Source organism: Rhopalosiphum maidis, chromosome 2, assembly GCF_003676215.2.
Source record: "Rhopalosiphum maidis isolate BTI-1 chromosome 2, ASM367621v3, whole genome shotgun sequence".
In the NCBI taxonomy this organism is placed as follows: Eukaryota; Metazoa; Arthropoda; class Insecta; order Hemiptera; family Aphididae; genus Rhopalosiphum; species Rhopalosiphum maidis.
In genome coordinates, this window is record NC_040878.1 from 89892196 (window position 1) to 89909533 (window position 17338).

At 30.7% G+C, this 17338-nt stretch overlaps 2 protein-coding genes across 2 annotated transcripts; one reads left to right on the top strand and one right to left on the bottom strand.

Annotated features, from left to right (window-relative positions):
- The first annotated feature begins 2909 nt into the window (after window positions 1-2909).
- Window positions 2910-8970, top strand: LOC113554369 (integrator complex subunit 2). Its single transcript, XM_026958182.1, has 16 exons — window positions 2910-3193; window positions 3266-3404; window positions 3473-3722; window positions 3778-3908; window positions 4707-4886; window positions 4948-5120; window positions 5185-5385; window positions 5469-5652; window positions 5716-5864; window positions 5933-6447; window positions 6516-6668; window positions 6843-7008; window positions 7069-7288; window positions 7955-8065; window positions 8147-8360; window positions 8435-8970. Exons 1-16 carry the CDS (start codon window positions 2910-2912, stop codon window positions 8785-8787), a joined length of 3423 nt encoding a protein of 1140 aa, XP_026813983.1. The 3' UTR covers window positions 8788-8970.
- A 1338-nt stretch (window positions 8971-10308) lies between these two features.
- On the bottom strand, window positions 10309-11703 carry LOC113553712 (PRKR-interacting protein 1 homolog). Its single transcript, XM_026957196.1, has 3 exons — window positions 11409-11703; window positions 10707-10886; window positions 10309-10628 (listed from the first exon to the last, which is right to left on the bottom strand). Exons 1-3 carry the CDS (start codon window positions 11517-11519, stop codon window positions 10407-10409), a joined length of 513 nt encoding a protein of 170 aa, XP_026812997.1. The 5' UTR covers window positions 11520-11703; the 3' UTR covers window positions 10309-10406.
- Between the last annotated feature and the right edge of the window lie 5635 nt (window positions 11704-17338).

Sequence of the window (17338 nt, forward strand, 5' to 3'; positions counted from 1 at the left end):
TAAAATATACATTGTACTCAACTTTAATCTGTATTAATTAAATTGTGGTAAGTAAGGCATCTCTAGTGGTAGTTTCAACTTTCAGGTAACAGCTTTTAAATAATCTTTTGTCCCTTAGTAGTTAATAGTTAATGTACAACTGCGATGTTTTATAATCTCGTAAAATACGACTTCTAGATCACAGTGATTGCAGAGATTCACAACCCTGTAAACTTCATGTCTATATCAATTATATATATATATACCTTGATTTGTTATTAAAATGTAAATAAATTGAAAATCATATTTACACAATGAATTACTGTTTTATTTTTTTTATTTATAAGTATATAAATCAATTATTAAAAATTAAGGACTTATAAAACCATTAAAATATTTTCAAAGCTTATTGCAAGAGAAGAGGCGGTGAAATAGGTTCAATAGTTAGTAGTTCGAACTATCGAAGAGAACACTACTTGTAAGAATACACCGGAAAACAATTTGAAATCGATGAGAAAAATATGCGACCAGATATAGGTACAACAACGTGTATTATTGTAGCAGCAGTTGAATGGGACTGATGGTCAGGAATTTTCAAAATGATGTGTGTAAAATTAAGAATCCCCCTCCTCAAATGTGTATAATAGTGTATAAAACACTTGCATATTGCATTAAACTAAATTAAATTGGTATTTAGTCTTATAAGAACATAGGTATATAAATACATCTAGTATTCAACTTCAACCTATTTAATTGGCATAGTGGTTAATAACGCACTAACACATCTCTATAGTAGTATAGTTTAACTTTGTGGCAACAGTTTTTAAGCCGTTCTGTCCTTTGACCGTAGTGTGAAGTTGCCATTTAATATAATCTCGTAAAAAACAACTTTTAAATCACAACGATCAGAGATTTGCGACTATAAACATTATGTGTTACGATTTTTCTTTAAATCTAATAAGCATTATTAAAATTTATTAAATAGAAAAATTCATAATTATACAGGAATCCTTTTACTCCGAGATAGGCTAAAAATCAAATTCAATAACCTTCTTGTAAATATACAATTATATTCTATAACCTGGGAAACGAAACAAAAAATCGGCGTTTAAATCACGTCTTCCACAAGATCTCCTTCTTTCTGAATCAAGCGAAGACGATGATCAATTACTAATTGCTATTAAAAATTGTAATCTATAACTTGTGATTGGTAGGTAATCAAACTTCAAACTTGTAATAGCATGTAATATGCTGAAACATTTTAATTTTAATAAATAAAAAAAAATGTATATAGTAATTTTAATAACTTCTATTTTTCACTTTTTTAACTGTAATAACTGATTCAAATTATCAATCACTATTACGTATGAATAAAAAATATTTAGGTGGGAATACTTACAAAATCATACTCATCCGCAATTATTTACGTAGGTATACAGGGTTATTCTTTTATCATAAACCACTCATTATTTCAAAAAGTATTCGTGTTTTTGAAAACATTTTTTACATAGTTTCAAGTTATTAAAAATACTACTTTTTATTAAAAAATTAATTTTTAAATATTTTTTATCCTTATATTTTTTTAAGCTTTTTACTTTTTTGAATGAAAACATAGTTTTAATTTCATATTCCAAAGCAGAATAATTTTCTGATTATTTTGATACATTAAAATCGAATTTAGGGCGAGTAGTTTATGAGATACGTATTTAAAGTTTAAACAAGCGGAGTAGTGAACAAACATTTTGCGGGGTAACCTCGTACCACTCCACTCTGCTTGTCTAAACTTTAAATACGTATAACTCATAAGCTACTCGCCCTAAATTCGATTTTTATGTATATCACTTATTCTGTGGTATTAGTTTGAACAGACAAAAAAAATAAAAGCTATTTTATTACAAAAGAACCTATAACTAGTTAATTTTGGTTATTTTTGTTGTTATGGCTAATTATTTGTAAAATTATGAATGCATCTATGGTAATAAAAACAATTTATATACGATATACCTACCTATTAGGTATGTGAATTGTACAGTATTTTTATGAAATGTCATCAAATATGGACAATTGTATGACAAATATATTAATTAAGTTTATTGTATTAATTACAAATTATCAACACATTTTTAAATCTCCAACATTTGCAGAAAGGTGTTACATGTTAAGATTTAAGTTTACAAACTTATTCAAAATTAATTTAAAAAATAAAACTTGTTTAGTCCATCTCACCCAACTATGATACAACTAGGTACTGTCAAACCAGGCCGGTCGGCTTCTGCAAGCAAATAACGAAATTTGTGAAAAAATAATACCATAATATAAATTAAATACATATTATATATTATATACAATATTCGTCAAAACTCAAATTTGATCAATTTAATTTATTAGTTAAAACTCAAATATTAATTAAATTAATACATTTTTACTAGTGAGACATTTTGATCAAGAGATGACAAATAGATCCCGAGACAACTAGATCCACGCTGTTACCAAAGGTTTGGTTGGGATCTTAATGACCCCGGGTCCTATTTGTTCATACACCCTTTTTACATAACCCATACGAAAACTGAACATGTAAAAAACGTGATAACTGATGGCATATCAACAAATATTTTAATCCGAATAATAAAAATAATAAATCGTAAACATAAACTATAAAGCATTAATACTTCAAACAAACGGAAGATGGAAAAAGTTTTTTTTTCTAAATAAACAATATTTTCCTATAGTTATATTATTATACATATTTTAAGCCTTAGGTAAAAAAGCGAATCACTAATTTCCGAAAGACAGAAGTCGCAATATTTTTATAATATGTTTTTTTGTTAGTTGACGATATGCGACTGCGTTGACAAAAGCTATTCTTGAAAAATACTAAATAATAATTCGGTTTATGTTATTATGAGTATGATTATTAACTAGTTACAGTCATGGCGGTTAATTTAAACGTGTCGCATAAAGTGTTCCAAGCATTGCTTAACGTTGATATACAAGAACTATGCAAGTTGTCGGCAAAAGACATCCGTCCAGTATTACCATGTCTGGTTCGAATGAGCTTAATATCATCGGCAGACAACATGGCAGATTATGCCGATGGCAAGAAGGACATACTTACACTGTTGTCGGGAATAGAACTTGTCAATTCTATTGTTGCACTGTTGTCAATTGATTTTCACTCATTAGAAATAGATGTTAAAAAAGAACAAATATTAAGGTAAAATTAAAAATGGCTCTTTACTTTAAACACAATTTTATTTGATGTATTAATTGTACATATTTATTTTAGACAAAAATTGGGTAGTACTCAGGCTGATAGTGTTCTTATTCATTCGCTACAAAATCCATTGTCCCTGGAATTTGAGAGAAGTGACTCTACTCGGCGGTTGAGACTTGTTTTGAGTGAAATCTTATATATTTCTTCACAGGTATAGCAATTAAAATAAAAAATAAATGTAAAAAAGTTATTACTGTTTGATTTTTATCATGTATCAAGATTCAAGAACACCGTGAAAAACAACATGCATTACAAACTTCAATAAATTCAGAATTTTATATCAAGCAGTCAGATTTATTTGATTACCCAGTCTACATACCAGAAGTTTGTGATGTATTAAATATTGCTCTTTCTGAATTACCAGCTATACTTACAGTTCAAGACATTGCAGAAGTGTTGCTTCATGTTAAACATGGTCCAATTTTCATTTGTTGGATTGTAGCTAATTTTCCTGATTGTTTTTATGATGGTAAATTGAAAATTAATTTGTTTAAAAATGGCTTAATATTATAAAACTCTTTTAGTTTGTACAAGCTTAATACAAAACTCAGAAAGATATGAAGAAGAAAATGGCGGTAGTCGTATTCGAATGGAAGTCTTAACCCAGTTAAGTGCTATGTATCCACCTGCTGCGCTTGTGATTCGTGCTAAATGTGTAAGCTCATTTTCTTTTAATAGTCAATTGTTTCTGAGCCTCTGTTAAAAAATAGGTGTTTTTATGTTATAATTTCTATGTAATTATTAATTCTTAAACGGATTATCGTAATTACTATGTTTTTTTGAATTTATTCTTTATCACAATTATTATTTTTAATTGTTCTTTATAATAGGTATCTTCACGGTGATTATGTGGGATTATAGACAAAAATGTACATTTTAAAATTCTCATAACTTGTTTTAAGATTAAAAATCAAAAAAAAATCTTATCAACGTATCTAAGATGATATTCTTACCATTAACATTTATGATAGATTAATTCACTCTATTATTAAAAATAACAGTAAAACAGATTGTCTTAAATGTTAATTTGTCCGTGTTATACGTTTGTTAATAAGATGGGGACTAAATAAGACTCGATCTTTTCTTAAATGTTGCTAACAATTTATTAATTTACACAAATACAATGTTACTTATTAAGCAGTGCATCACTTCTAATCATTCAAATATAATATTATTGTTCTTAAAAATGGTCCAACATAAATTTTTCGGTCAAAACTGATTGTCAGTTATTAATTAATTTTAAAAACAAGATAACAGCATTAAGTCGTTAACACTATTCAACTATGGCATTTAGTCTTGATACAATTTTTCAAATTTTTTTTATTTAAAAAAGTAAATGATACTTGTGTAGTTATGTCCTTTAACTTATTAAGGCTCATTGTAGCATTGTGCTAAATATATATTAGAAAGTAAATAATTTCTATTTTCTAATTTTTTATATGTTTATTCATAGGTCGAACTTAGTAAAATGCCTGCATTAACTATCATGTTGACATTAGAAAATAAAATTTCCAAAGTTTCATATCTGAATAATGTACAAAGTAATAATGACCTTGTGACATTCATTTCTGGCTTGTTACTTGGAAATGACCCACAGGCTAGAAGTTGGTTTTCTCTTTTTATCCGACAGAAGGTGAGTATGTCAATTTTCAATAATTATAAATCTATAATATTATTTTAATTATTTTATTTAGAGAACAAAAGATTCTGTAAATTTTGCTGTTCAAAATATGCGTGACGAGTTATTATTACAATTACAAAACTTATTGAAAAATGTTAAAGACAACACTTTACCCAACACAAGTGTTGTAGAATCTACTGTACTACTTAGACTTTATTGTGCATTGAAAGGAATAGCTGGTATCAAGTATGTGTTAAGCAGGTTTTAAAAATTTAACAAATATTAATTTTCAGATTATATTCTTTGGTAGATTTCAGGAAGAAGAAATCACTTCGCTCATGTCCTTAGCTACATGTTATCCACCCTCTACACCAGAAGGTGTTAGGTTTGTCACAATTTCATTGTGTATAATGATATGCTGCAATACTTTACTTGCTAGTTCAGAAAATGAAGCTAAATGTGTGCAATGGTTAAAGAGATTAGCAGGAAGCGAGTCACCTTTCTTTGGAAAGTAATATTTTATTAATTATGTTTTAAGTAACATGTACTTATTTAAATTTTTACAAAATTAAAAGTTGTTTAAATTTATTTTAGGCCAACTGACACAACTGCAAGTTTTGGAGAAATGTTACTGTTGATGGCTATACATTTCCATAGTAGCCAACTAACATGGATTTGTGATCATATGTGTAATACGTTAGGAATGAGAATAAATATCAGACAAAGCACAATGGGAAAAATGAAACAAATTTTCACTCAAGATGTATTTCCTGAACAAGTAAGTCTCTTACTATCTATTAATATTCTATCTAAAAAAACTAATTTTTTATTTTAATATAAGGTTGTAGCTTCTAGAAGTGTTAATATACCTGTCACACCAAATCTAAATGCCACTATGTCTGGATTTTTGCCAATTCACTGTGTTTTACAGTTATTAAAAAGCCAAGCTTTTACAAAACATCGAGTTAACATAAAAACGTGGATATATAAGTATGCATGTTATAAAATATAACTAATTATTTAAGACTAATACTAATTTAAATTATTTTATTTTCTAGTCAAATTTGCGCAAGTGTTTCGCCATTACATCCATTACTACCTTCTTTAATTGAAGCTTATGTCACTTCTATATTAGTGGTACCCAATAAAGCTACACAAGAATTAGCTGTTAATCAGCCAATTACAGAAGAAGAAATTTTAAAGGTTTTTGGTGATAAGGTATTAGACCAAGGTGGTAATGAGAATTTTACAGCCCATCTTCTATTGCTGTATTATTTACTCTTATACGAGGAAAACAGTATGTCTTTGGCTTCTCAGCCCAATAGATTACAGTTAGTTGGACTGATCAGGTACAAAACTGAATTCTTGGCTGACATCCCAATTCGATATATAATTCAACAAGCAGAAAAAGAGCATCCTTATTCTAGTTTGTTTTCTACTCTATTAAGACTTTTGGCCACACATTTTCCTCATTTGTCTCTAGTTGAGGACTGGATGGAAGATACAACATCAGAAAGTCAATTTGTATTGCAACACAAAGCTAAAAATATTACAACAGAAATGATAGAAAGTGGTATGGTAAAATCATTTATTTTTATTAACAATCATTTTTAACCTTTTTTAAATTAAACACTGTTCTAGGTTTAAGCATGATGGTTGAACGCCCAGAAAGAGCTGGAATTGTATTGAAAAGATTGTATGCTGAACGTCCAATTAAAATTTGGCCATTTGCACCTACCATATTAAAATTTCTGCCAAACACATTAGATTCTAACGTTTCAAGATATATTCAAGGTAAAATATAGTTGATTATTCCGAATTTATAAAGAATAATAATAGGGCTGGTATGGTCATATAGTATAAGACACCGCCCTGATGAAAGATGTACACCAAACTAGGTGTTTGGGTCTATCCAAAAATAAATATACGAAAAATAAAAAAAATATATTAAATCATTTTTATTTTCAGAATTATATAAAAAGGTTTGGTTAAGACTTAATACAGTTTTGCCCCGCAGTTTGTGGGCACTTACTATTAAAGCTTTACAACATAACAATGGAGCAAGTGCATTAAAAGAGGAAAATTTAATTCAGGACCCTTTACAAGTTTTGCAATGTGATGCCAGAGTTTATAGGTAAAATATAAATTAAGTTTTATTTCAATTTTTATTATAAATCCCATTTGTTCGATACAGGTGTCCGACAGTTTTGAGTATTGTAATCCGAGTATTGCAATCATCATTAGCAGCTTCAAGAAGTCATTTATCTCGTCTAGTCAATCAAAAAATATTTGCGACTGGGCAATTAACTCAAACTAATAATCGTGAAGAATACAAAAATGTGTTGACAGCTGCACAAGACAGTGCTGCAGTGCAACTTTTATTAGAGGCTTGTTTGGAAACTGAAGATGATCGAGTTAGCTTATTTACATAAATATTTAGTTAGATTTTTAAAGGATAATTTATTTTTAATTTACTCATACTTTTACTAGTAGGAATTCCAAATAATAATTTTAAAATTTTAAATAATTCTTATTTTGAATGCAATATTACTCTTGTTAATTTAATTTCTGATAATAATTATTGATATATTATTAATTTTAGAATGAAATGCATTAACTAAAATATAAATTATTTGTCTTCAAAAAGTGTCATTTTAGATTTAAATCATAGCAAGTTTTCAAAATGATTGGTTTTTTCTTATTTTTAATAATTTCAAAAAAAAAAAAATTATTTTATTTAGGTACTTTTATTTTTAACTGATCTTAACAATTGTTGAGTATGAGTTCTGACATGAGTAATTGACAAATTTTAAAATAAATTATCAGTTTTAAATTTAAAATACAAGATTTCATTCTAGTATGCACAAAGGTTAATATATTTAGGAATATGATACATGTTATCAATTGATTTTATTTGTACCTATTTACTTTTTTAATATTAACTTAAAAATAAAACATCACATTTTAATAATTAAATGCTGAAAAAAAATTATTCTTCCATTTAATTTATAAATGATTCTGGATTAAAAGAAAATCCTTTATAATAGTTTGTAATAATTAAACAATTATTTATTTTTAAGAAATCATTTTCTAACATGATGACATTGAGAGAAGTAAGAGGTGTTGTTTGTTCATTTTTACATCAAATGTTTATTGCTGATCCTCCACTCGCAAAATTAGTGCACTTCCAGGTATCTATACATTTTTATATATATTTCTTAATACTAAATATTTTTATAGATCTTATGCATAATTTTTTTTTCTATTTTCAGGGATATCCAAGAGAATTACTTCCAGTTACCTGTCTAGGAATTCCATCCATGCATATTTGTCTAGATTTTATAGCAGAACTTTTAAGCCAACCAGATTTCCAAAAACAGATATTTGCTATTGATCTTATTTCAAATATTTCCCAACAATATCCATTGCCAAAATCATTAAGCTTAGCACGTTTAGCCATTAACACAATGTACACCTTTCTGTCGGGTAATATCAAAAAAATATTATCATGGTCCTATTAAATTTTTGAATAATTAATAATTATCACTGATTTATTACAGTATTAACACAAGAAGACCGCCGTGAACTCTATATGCCTACATTACCAGCATTAGTCAGAATATGTCAGGTATTTCCCACTCTTAGCGAAGACTGTATAACATTCTTAAATCAACTAGGCCGCATGTGCGTGTCAGTTACATCTGTACGTTCGGATATATTTTTATTACCTGCTGCAGCCCAGAGAAGTGAAGAAATGGAGGGACCAAAACTTAGAATGCGACGAGTTCCAAAACCAGATATCTTTGATGAACGCACAGATATTGCGGTAGCTAATAAGTTATTTGCTCAACAGGTTGAACTAACTGTTAAAGAAATATTACAGAATTGTTTGGAAAACAATGCAAGTGCTTGACTAATTTTAAAGATGCCTTTGTAACAACAAAATAATAGTGCTAATAAAATTGATGTCTTAAAAAAGTGTTATGCGCGATAAAAATTACTATATCTACTTAGCAGTATTTGTAATTAATTTTAAATTCCAAGTGTATCAATGAATGTATTGGTTTTATAATATGTTATTAAATAAAAAAAAAACAATTTTTATATGAAGACAGTATAACAGAGAAATGTTTCAATCTTCATTAATGAGATATCTGGGAACAAACTGGATTAAGCAAAAGAAAACTTTTGGGGAGGTAAAATGCAAACATTTTCAACACATAATATGTCCCAAAAGTCCCGTATCACCCTAGTATCTCTGAGGAGAATCAAAATATTTAAATGCAGTTTTTTTACACTAATAAATAATAATTAATAAGTATGGACATTCTGATTGAATGACATAAAATTACATTTTTTTATACGATTAAGTTTTTTAAATTTTCAAGATAGAAATTTTGTTTATCTTATTTTTTAAAACAGTTCAAATCATAAATTTTTAAGATAATTATGAGTGTATAAAATGTTAAAATTCAATAATGCATAAAACTCGCTTAAAAATTAAAAAATTGTAAAAAACCAATAAGAATATTATTTGGTACTGGTTTGTTATTGCGAATGAAAACTTTACAGCCCCACCACTCGGGTTTGTTATCTCCTTGCCATCCATAATAATAATAAATACACAGATTTAAAACATAATTAAGTTAATCATAAATATAATTTTGTGGATCTTGAGAGGATGTCGCTCCCGCATATGTTGTCTCCGTTTTACACACATATGACATAGTGAATTTTTGTTTACCAGTTTTAATAGTGTGTTTTTGGTTTTGATATTAGAGTGAATTGACCTATTATCAAACTTTTAGGTAACAACATTATCTGTGTTCTCTCATTGGGTTTTTACAATATTTTAATTTTTAAGTGAGTTACGTGTAGTATAGCGTATAAAAAATATAAACATTTGAAAATGCTCATAATTCATTTAAAAATTAAAATATCATAAAAAACCAATAAGAGAACACAAATAATATTCCTATCTAAAAGTTAATCTAGGTTAATTTACTCTAATATGAAAACTAAAAGCACACTATTGAAACTGGTGAACGAAAAGTTACTATGTCGTACGTACGTAAGACAGAGACAACACACGAGTACGACGTTCTCTTAACTCAGGAGCCCACACACAAAATGTTGAGAGAATATAGGGGTTCAGTCAAATGGGGCGACAAAAAACGTAGAAGAATAGATAGAAATTTTTAACTCGTACATGGCAAAATTTATGTAATCAAAACTAAATAATAGTGAACCGTTTAGGCACAATTTGGGGTGGGGACTTGGGTGTGCTTAGCATCACCAATTTTGAAATTAGTACCCCTAAATTGTTTCATGTTAATTTAGATTTTAATAGTAACAGGTATCCATAACCTTAAAAATAACAAAAAAGATAGAGGAGATTTAGTATCTTGATTTATAAGACAAAATTTCACTGATATAATTAATGGTATAAGTATTATTTTTAGTATTTAATGAATAGTTATTATTATTTACATATTTTTACATAAATATTTTTATTTTAATATTGTGCTACATTTACGTTTCTGTTAAATTTTGATCATCAGCATCATCATCATCATCACTGGTAGAGTCACTTTCATTAACATTGTTCGCAATATTATTCTTCTTGGACATCTTACACTTTTCTCTTAAAACCTTTTTTCTTTTTAATCTCTTTGCTCTTTTCTTAGCTGTACGTCCTTCAGCCATTTGTTTGTTTTCTAATATTTTTTGACGATACGCTTCTTCCAAAAGTTCCTTTTAAAAAAAATTAAACAAATAATATTTATACATTTAAGTCATTTAACACAAATTAATTTTAATAAAATGTCTTACTTTTTCTGCTTTTACTTGTATATGCTTTTGTCTAGCATATTCTTTGCGTCTTAAGTGTCGATAAACATGAAACTCTCCACTACCAGCTCCAGCACTTGATCCCATAACATTTCTTACAAATTCGGGGACGTGAGGGGATTTTTTGTCAGATCGTGGCTCAGGTATATAAACAGGTTTATCCTAAGCACATAGTTATCAGATTATTTAAATAATTTTCCAAATAAATATATTAACAATTATATAGGTATTTAATTTGTTTAAAACATTTTATTTTATTAATGATATCATTACTAATTTACCTAATTGTTATAGTAAACTTAATGTTTAATTTATGTAAATTTTCCAAAAATTAATTAAATTCCTCATATTATCCAATTTATCATTATTATTAACTGTAAAACAAAACATATTAGTCAAATCAACAAGTAGTAGACTTTAAAAATTTATTCTTAGTTAATTTCAAAAAACCAAACATGCACAGGCTGCACTAGCATGTGTGAATTGCCCATGAAACACAAATTGCACAACACTCAAGGTAGGTAAACTTAAATAGAAATATACTGATCACTATAACCAATCTTCTATGTCTTAATCAAGTCAAGTTACCCATAACTGATTTTCAAAACAGATTTGTCATGCATGAAAGTGTTCAGCCTGAAGCTGAGTTATTAAGTATAATATAATAAAACCATTTGCACTTACAGGATTCTTCATAAGTCTTTCGAGTTTCAAACGTTGTAAATCAGTAGCATTTTTTACTAATTTTCTTACTTCAGTTGTCTTGGAGCTACCATTTTCACTTTCTTCTGTCATTTTTACGTATTTAAATATATACAATGAACTAATAATCCGATATCCGAATATTGCGAAAAATGACTAATAATTTGTATAGTATTCGTAATATTATTTTAATACTAAGAATATATTAAATATAAATAATCATAGTGTAATGAATAATGATTAATATTATTATGTATTATTTTGTGTATAAACAACGAACTTCTTAAGATCTTCAATGACGTGATTGCAGTTATTATCTTTTAGAATAATTTATCATTTTATCACATATTCATAAAGTGGTAAACTGGTAACAGTGATAACCGCAATGCTGCAAAATTAGTTGCTTATGTATAACCTATAAGGAGTTAATAGTTAATAAATATATTATGGAACAATTCTAATTTAGCTTCCATAATTTCCAAAGAAAATTTGAGCGACTTATTTTTAAAGTACTACTAAATAAAGCATACAAAATCACACATTTTGAAAAAAAAAAATCGCTTGAGAGCTAAATTAGAATTATGTCATATCTGGCATAATTATTTGTTGTTATTTTTAATTTTTAATTTTTTTTAAACATCGTGTTTCCCGGGTGACCGCGTTGTTTACTCGTTAGTTTAACAGCAGACGTATTGTAAGCATAATAAGACAAAATAAACTCATGGATTTCACAACGATGTGGAACACGATGTGCTATGAGGAAGATTTTTCTATAATTCTATCCAACATACGGGAAGAAATCAAAAAAATGATTGCAGCAGTTGTGACGCTATTGAGCGTCCTATTTTCTATGGTTATCTTCACCGCACGGTTGGCCGAGGAGGTGTTGAACGTGGTCATCAGGGCAACAGCAGACGACGGCGCCCAATGTCTGGAACCAGGAAAATGTTCAGTCATAACGTTATGTAAGCGGCCGTTGGTCCGGTCGATCGCGGCGGCCGTGATCGCGACGTTTTTCTGGTGGGTGTACTTGGTCACGCTGATAGGGCCGGTGTACTCGTATTTTGGAATGGATTGGTTCATCATATTGTTAATCCGCAATTTGTGCGCGGTTATCGGCAAGATAATTATCGGGTGACGTTCTTTTTAATATTATACAAATTAAGTATCTTTCACCTCTACGCCGTTTTATCTTTAATAAATAAATAATAATTTAGTGGCGTTGAGGTCCATGTTAGGGTCAGGCCATGGCTCCACCTCTTTTTTCAAAACATTATAATATCAACACCATAACTTTATTATGAGTAAATGTATATTAGGGTACCTCTAAAAAATTTTATCGTATTATGAATATAATATAACCTTATAAGTATTTTGTATAACAATGTGTTAGTAATTATCATTATTTTTTAAAAACTCTATTTCAAGTAATAAGGGCCAGATTTTTAACATAATATATTATTTTTACACTTAAAATAATTCTGATTAAATATATGATCAACATTTCCTAATATACCTAATACATAGATATTTCTATAGCTAATAATATAATCTTAATATCTTATTGCATATTTAAGTAAAATGTAACATTGTAATGATAGTTACAATACCTGTTGAATACAAGTTCAATATGTTATAATGTTATAAACATTATGAAAAATACTCAGTTATATACTTATATAATTATAAATTTAAATTTCTTGTACAGATGACATTTCATGTTTCATAATAAATACATCTTTAAATACATGTTTATAATTTTTAAAGTACTTATATACGTAAACAAATTCACAGACAATATATCTATTGTTGATGCATAAATATTATGTTCATACTCTAAAATTAATCGTTTGAATTAAAACCGGGTCCTAGTCACAAACGAATCCCTACCATATTTTATTTTATATTATTAGTGACCACTTTAAAATGTTAATATCATTTAAAAATCCAGGGTTATGGAAAATCTTTTCGAAATTTGATGACACAGGTTAATTAAAATTTACATTTTGCAATTATACAAAATATGAGTTAATGATAAACATGTGTTTAAAAATATAAGAACAAATTCTCCATTACCCCAGACTTAAAATAGTAGTAACTTTTAAAAGTGACATTAAATACTAATAATATATCAACTTGGATGTATAAATTTATTATTTAATAGTAATAACTAATTAATATTTAGTAATAATTAGGCTACGACATTAACCATTTGACTGTTTTTAATTATATGTTAATTCTTAGCTTTTTGTTTATTTCTAGTTATAACATTTCAGGGTACAGTTTTTCTAGATTTTTATTCCACTGTTAAATGCCAAGGTTTATCTTTTGTACAATATATTATTATGTAACTCACTATTCCTGCAATTATGTTTCATACGCTGTTTCGTACATAAACATACTCATTCTTATCTGATATTCCATATTTACCGTTATCTGTAATACCCAAATTTATTTATCAACCTCATTAAAATTGTCATTAATTACCCATCTTATTTTTATCCAGCTTAGTACGTCGTTCGACCGGTCGCCACGACTGCTTTATCCATCGCATGACAGTACGCCGTTGCCACCTCGCGATGGGTATAAAAGGGCAAAGCACAGGTCGAATCGATACTATTTATTGTCTTTTCGAGTCCTATCATTCTGATACGGTACGCAACGGTCGCTGGTACAAAGTACAGGCACCATAGCGACCGGTCTACGCCTTATCAACCGCCACCACGGGCAACGACGACACGACACCGTCGACTCTTCCCCCGCGCTGCAAAAGCACAGGGTGGGACGGGAAGACAAGTCGGTCCGGACAAGTACCGGCCGCCGGCCGTCTCGCTGTTTTTCAGCGAATTCGTTCTGCAAACATCACGCTAAATTCACGTTTACGAGGAGGTACGCTTCAATTTCGTACTACCGTTGGTCCCAGGATTAACGGAAAGTACGAGAGAGGAATCGTACACGACGACCATGCTGGTAAGTAGGGCAGCTAGCGGGCTCCAACCGACCATGCACCAGAGGGAATACACACAATTATTAGGTAGCAACCTTTTTAAGACCACAGCGAACCAATTGAAAATGTGAAAACAAACGATGCTACAAACGAACGACACAAAATCGTTCGAGGCACGTTTGTTGGCACTTAAGGCGAGCATAACGCTTTTCTTTACAGAAGCGCGTAGTGTAACCGCACAACAGCCACATGACTATGCAGTCCCGGGATCCACCGTCCACCCGTCACCCGAACACGTAGCAACTCGTATACACGAGTGCTACTAGTCGGGTAAGTCGTAAGCGTACGATGCAGACGGCACACAACTGATACTTCATAAAAAGCCCCCTCCCCCGGTCAAAAAAAACAAATTTTTTTTTTACAGTTCAACCGAACATCAACCTCCGGGTCCGTGCAAACATTGTGGGGAAATCCAGTGGCACAACAAGTGTCCACTTAGACCGACTCGGTCGGGAAACGGAAGGGGAGTCGACTGGGACTAGTCCCCCCTTGACTCATCACCACCTCCGCACCTATCATCGCCAAAATTCGGTAGTACACAGTACACACGGAAACAATACGCGGTACATACGTACGTGGTTAGGCAGTTCGACACAAAACACAGCCAACTACGAACATTTTTTCCTTCACAGCACCAATTGGCACCCGTTCACAGACCTCCAACCTACACCACCCCATCACCTCACACACTCACCTCAAGGGTGACGTGTCTTCAACTATCGGGTCATGGGACAGCCGCAGGCATAGGGACAAAGGCAACAGAGACATGGGCATTCACCTACACAGGTGTCGGGGGCGCCAGCTCAACACTGAGCACAACCTCGCATTAGGCCAGCTTGCGCACATAAGCAACAGGTGAGGATCGAGGCAACCGATAGGGACAGTATGGTCATGACGGTTAACACCGTAGACCAGACAGTTTCCATCGCGGTTTAGAACCAGTTGTCCCGCTCTACCGATTGTAATATCACCAATAACGGTACGCGAACACGCCCGGACAAAATTCCGATCCCCGCGGTCGAACTCGAATTTTGTTCAGGCTTCGTAACGGCTCTATTAGATTCGCAGTCGCAAAAATCATACGTAAATCCGACCAAATCGAATGGTAGAAGGTCATACTGCGACAACCAGTAACACCTTCCCATTCGAAGCAAAGATAGGGGCACTCGATATCAAACTCGAAGCAACTATCTTAGACAACTTATATTGCAACGCGTTACTAGGACACGACTTCCTTATTAATAATAAGGAAGTCTCTTAGGATTACGCCGCGCGTATAATTCATAGGTATAAGCAAATTCGTACGTCGATATGCTGGAAAGGAAAAGCATAACCACCACCCACTAGTCCACTCATAGAAGCAGCTGTAGCTAATAAAACAGCTTCCATAGACGTCACAGACCACACAGCCACAAAGACACTCAGTGCTTCATTCGACACGTTATACTACGATTTCGTGGCCTTCGCCGAAGTGCATCAGTTATCAATACCAAACACAAATACGCAAAATGAATCTAATATGATAAAAATACGAATCATACTTCGGTAACATATCGGCAGTCTTGTAAAGTATTCGAATAAAAGTATTTGAATACTTTTTTTGTATTTGAATAGTGAATACTATTCTAAATACATTAAAAAAATATATATTTGAATACGTATTCTAAATATCTTTTTTTAGTATTTTTATTTTATATTTGAATACTAAATTTGAAAAAAAAAAATTTTGTGTTAATAAATTATCATCCTGGGTAGTGGTCAAAATATAAAATATAGTATTAGCCATAGACCTTATGTACTACCTACTAGCGCTGTCACGTTTATACTTTATACGCTAGATCTACAGCCATATGACTACCATACTCCGTCAACTTATAGTATAAGGACAAAAGGTGTATGGTATTACTGTACTAGCATAAAAACCCCGATAAATAGTGATAGTAATTTGTTATCGCCAGTGTAGATAATATCCATATTTTGAGCAAAATAAGTATTAATAAATAGTATTCTCAAAGTATTCGAATAATTTTTTGAGTATTCCAGAATGTATTCTAAATATATTTTTTAAAAATTATTCGAATACGTATTCTGAATACTTTTTTGACCGCTTATTCGAATACGTATTCCGAATACAAAATAAAAGTATTCTTTACAAGACTGCATATCGGCATTTCAAATGCCCAAACGAGAGTTTCCAACGTTTTCCGGTGCTATAACGGAGTAGCGAAGTTTCTATGATTTATTCAACTCCATATTATCACATCCTCCTGACTTAACAGATGTTGAGCGGTTTGAATACTTGAAAACTGCACTCCAAGACGAAACATTGTCATCGATTGCACATCTTTCGTTAACAACCGACAATTATGCAAGTGCGTGGGATATTTTACGTGCTAGATATGGTGACAAGCGAGACCTCGCTCGTATCCACCTCGGTACGAGGTTTATTAACACCGCACTCAGTAATGGTTGACGAAGCCATTTCAATCAAAATCCTCATTTACAATATTCTCGAACACACATCGGCACTGAACAACTTAAATTTTATTACTCGTCAGTGGAGTCCAATCCTTGTACACATTTTTGAAAAACAAATGGATTACTATTTTTACGAAAGTCTCTTGGTATGTTACTTTTGACTGACTTGCATTAACCTTATGAGTCGAGTTGGGCATTTGGTGTTTTTTGGTATTCGGTTGACGTTCTCTTCTAGGTAATCACTGAAACCTTTCCAGTTGGCTTTTTGAAAATTAAACCTGGAGACTGAGCGTAAATTATTGAAGTGTATATTGAAACCAGTTTTTATCACGATAATGATATTGACTATTATAGGGAAGAAGCCCACAATTGAACTCTCCGTTGGATAAGGCATACTATCATAGTCAAGCGAGACTAATGTTTGGTT

Excerpts from the sequence above, each read along its gene's own strand:
- LOC113554369 (XM_026958182.1), top strand. The coding sequence starts at position 2,910 with ATGGCGGTTAATTTAAACGTGTCGCATAAAGTGTTCCAAGCATTGCTT. Across the intron at positions 5,386-5,468 it reads GAGTCACCTTTCTTTGGAAA|GCCAACTGACACAACTGCAA; the intron begins GTAATATTTTAT and ends AATTTATTTTAG. Across the intron at positions 7,009-7,068 it reads TGTGATGCCAGAGTTTATAG|GTGTCCGACAGTTTTGAGTA; the intron begins GTAAAATATAAA and ends TGTTCGATACAG.
- LOC113553712 (XM_026957196.1), bottom strand. The coding sequence starts at position 11,519 with ATGACAGAAGAAAGTGAAAATGGTAGCTCCAAGACAACTGAAGTAAGA. Across the intron at positions 10,887-11,408 it reads AAAGACTTATGAAGAATCCT|GATAAACCTGTTTATATACC; the intron begins GTAAGTGCAAAT and ends CTATGTGCTTAG. Across the intron at positions 10,629-10,706 it reads TACAAGTAAAAGCAGAAAAA|GAACTTTTGGAAGAAGCGTA; the intron begins GTAAGACATTTT and ends TTTTTTTAAAAG.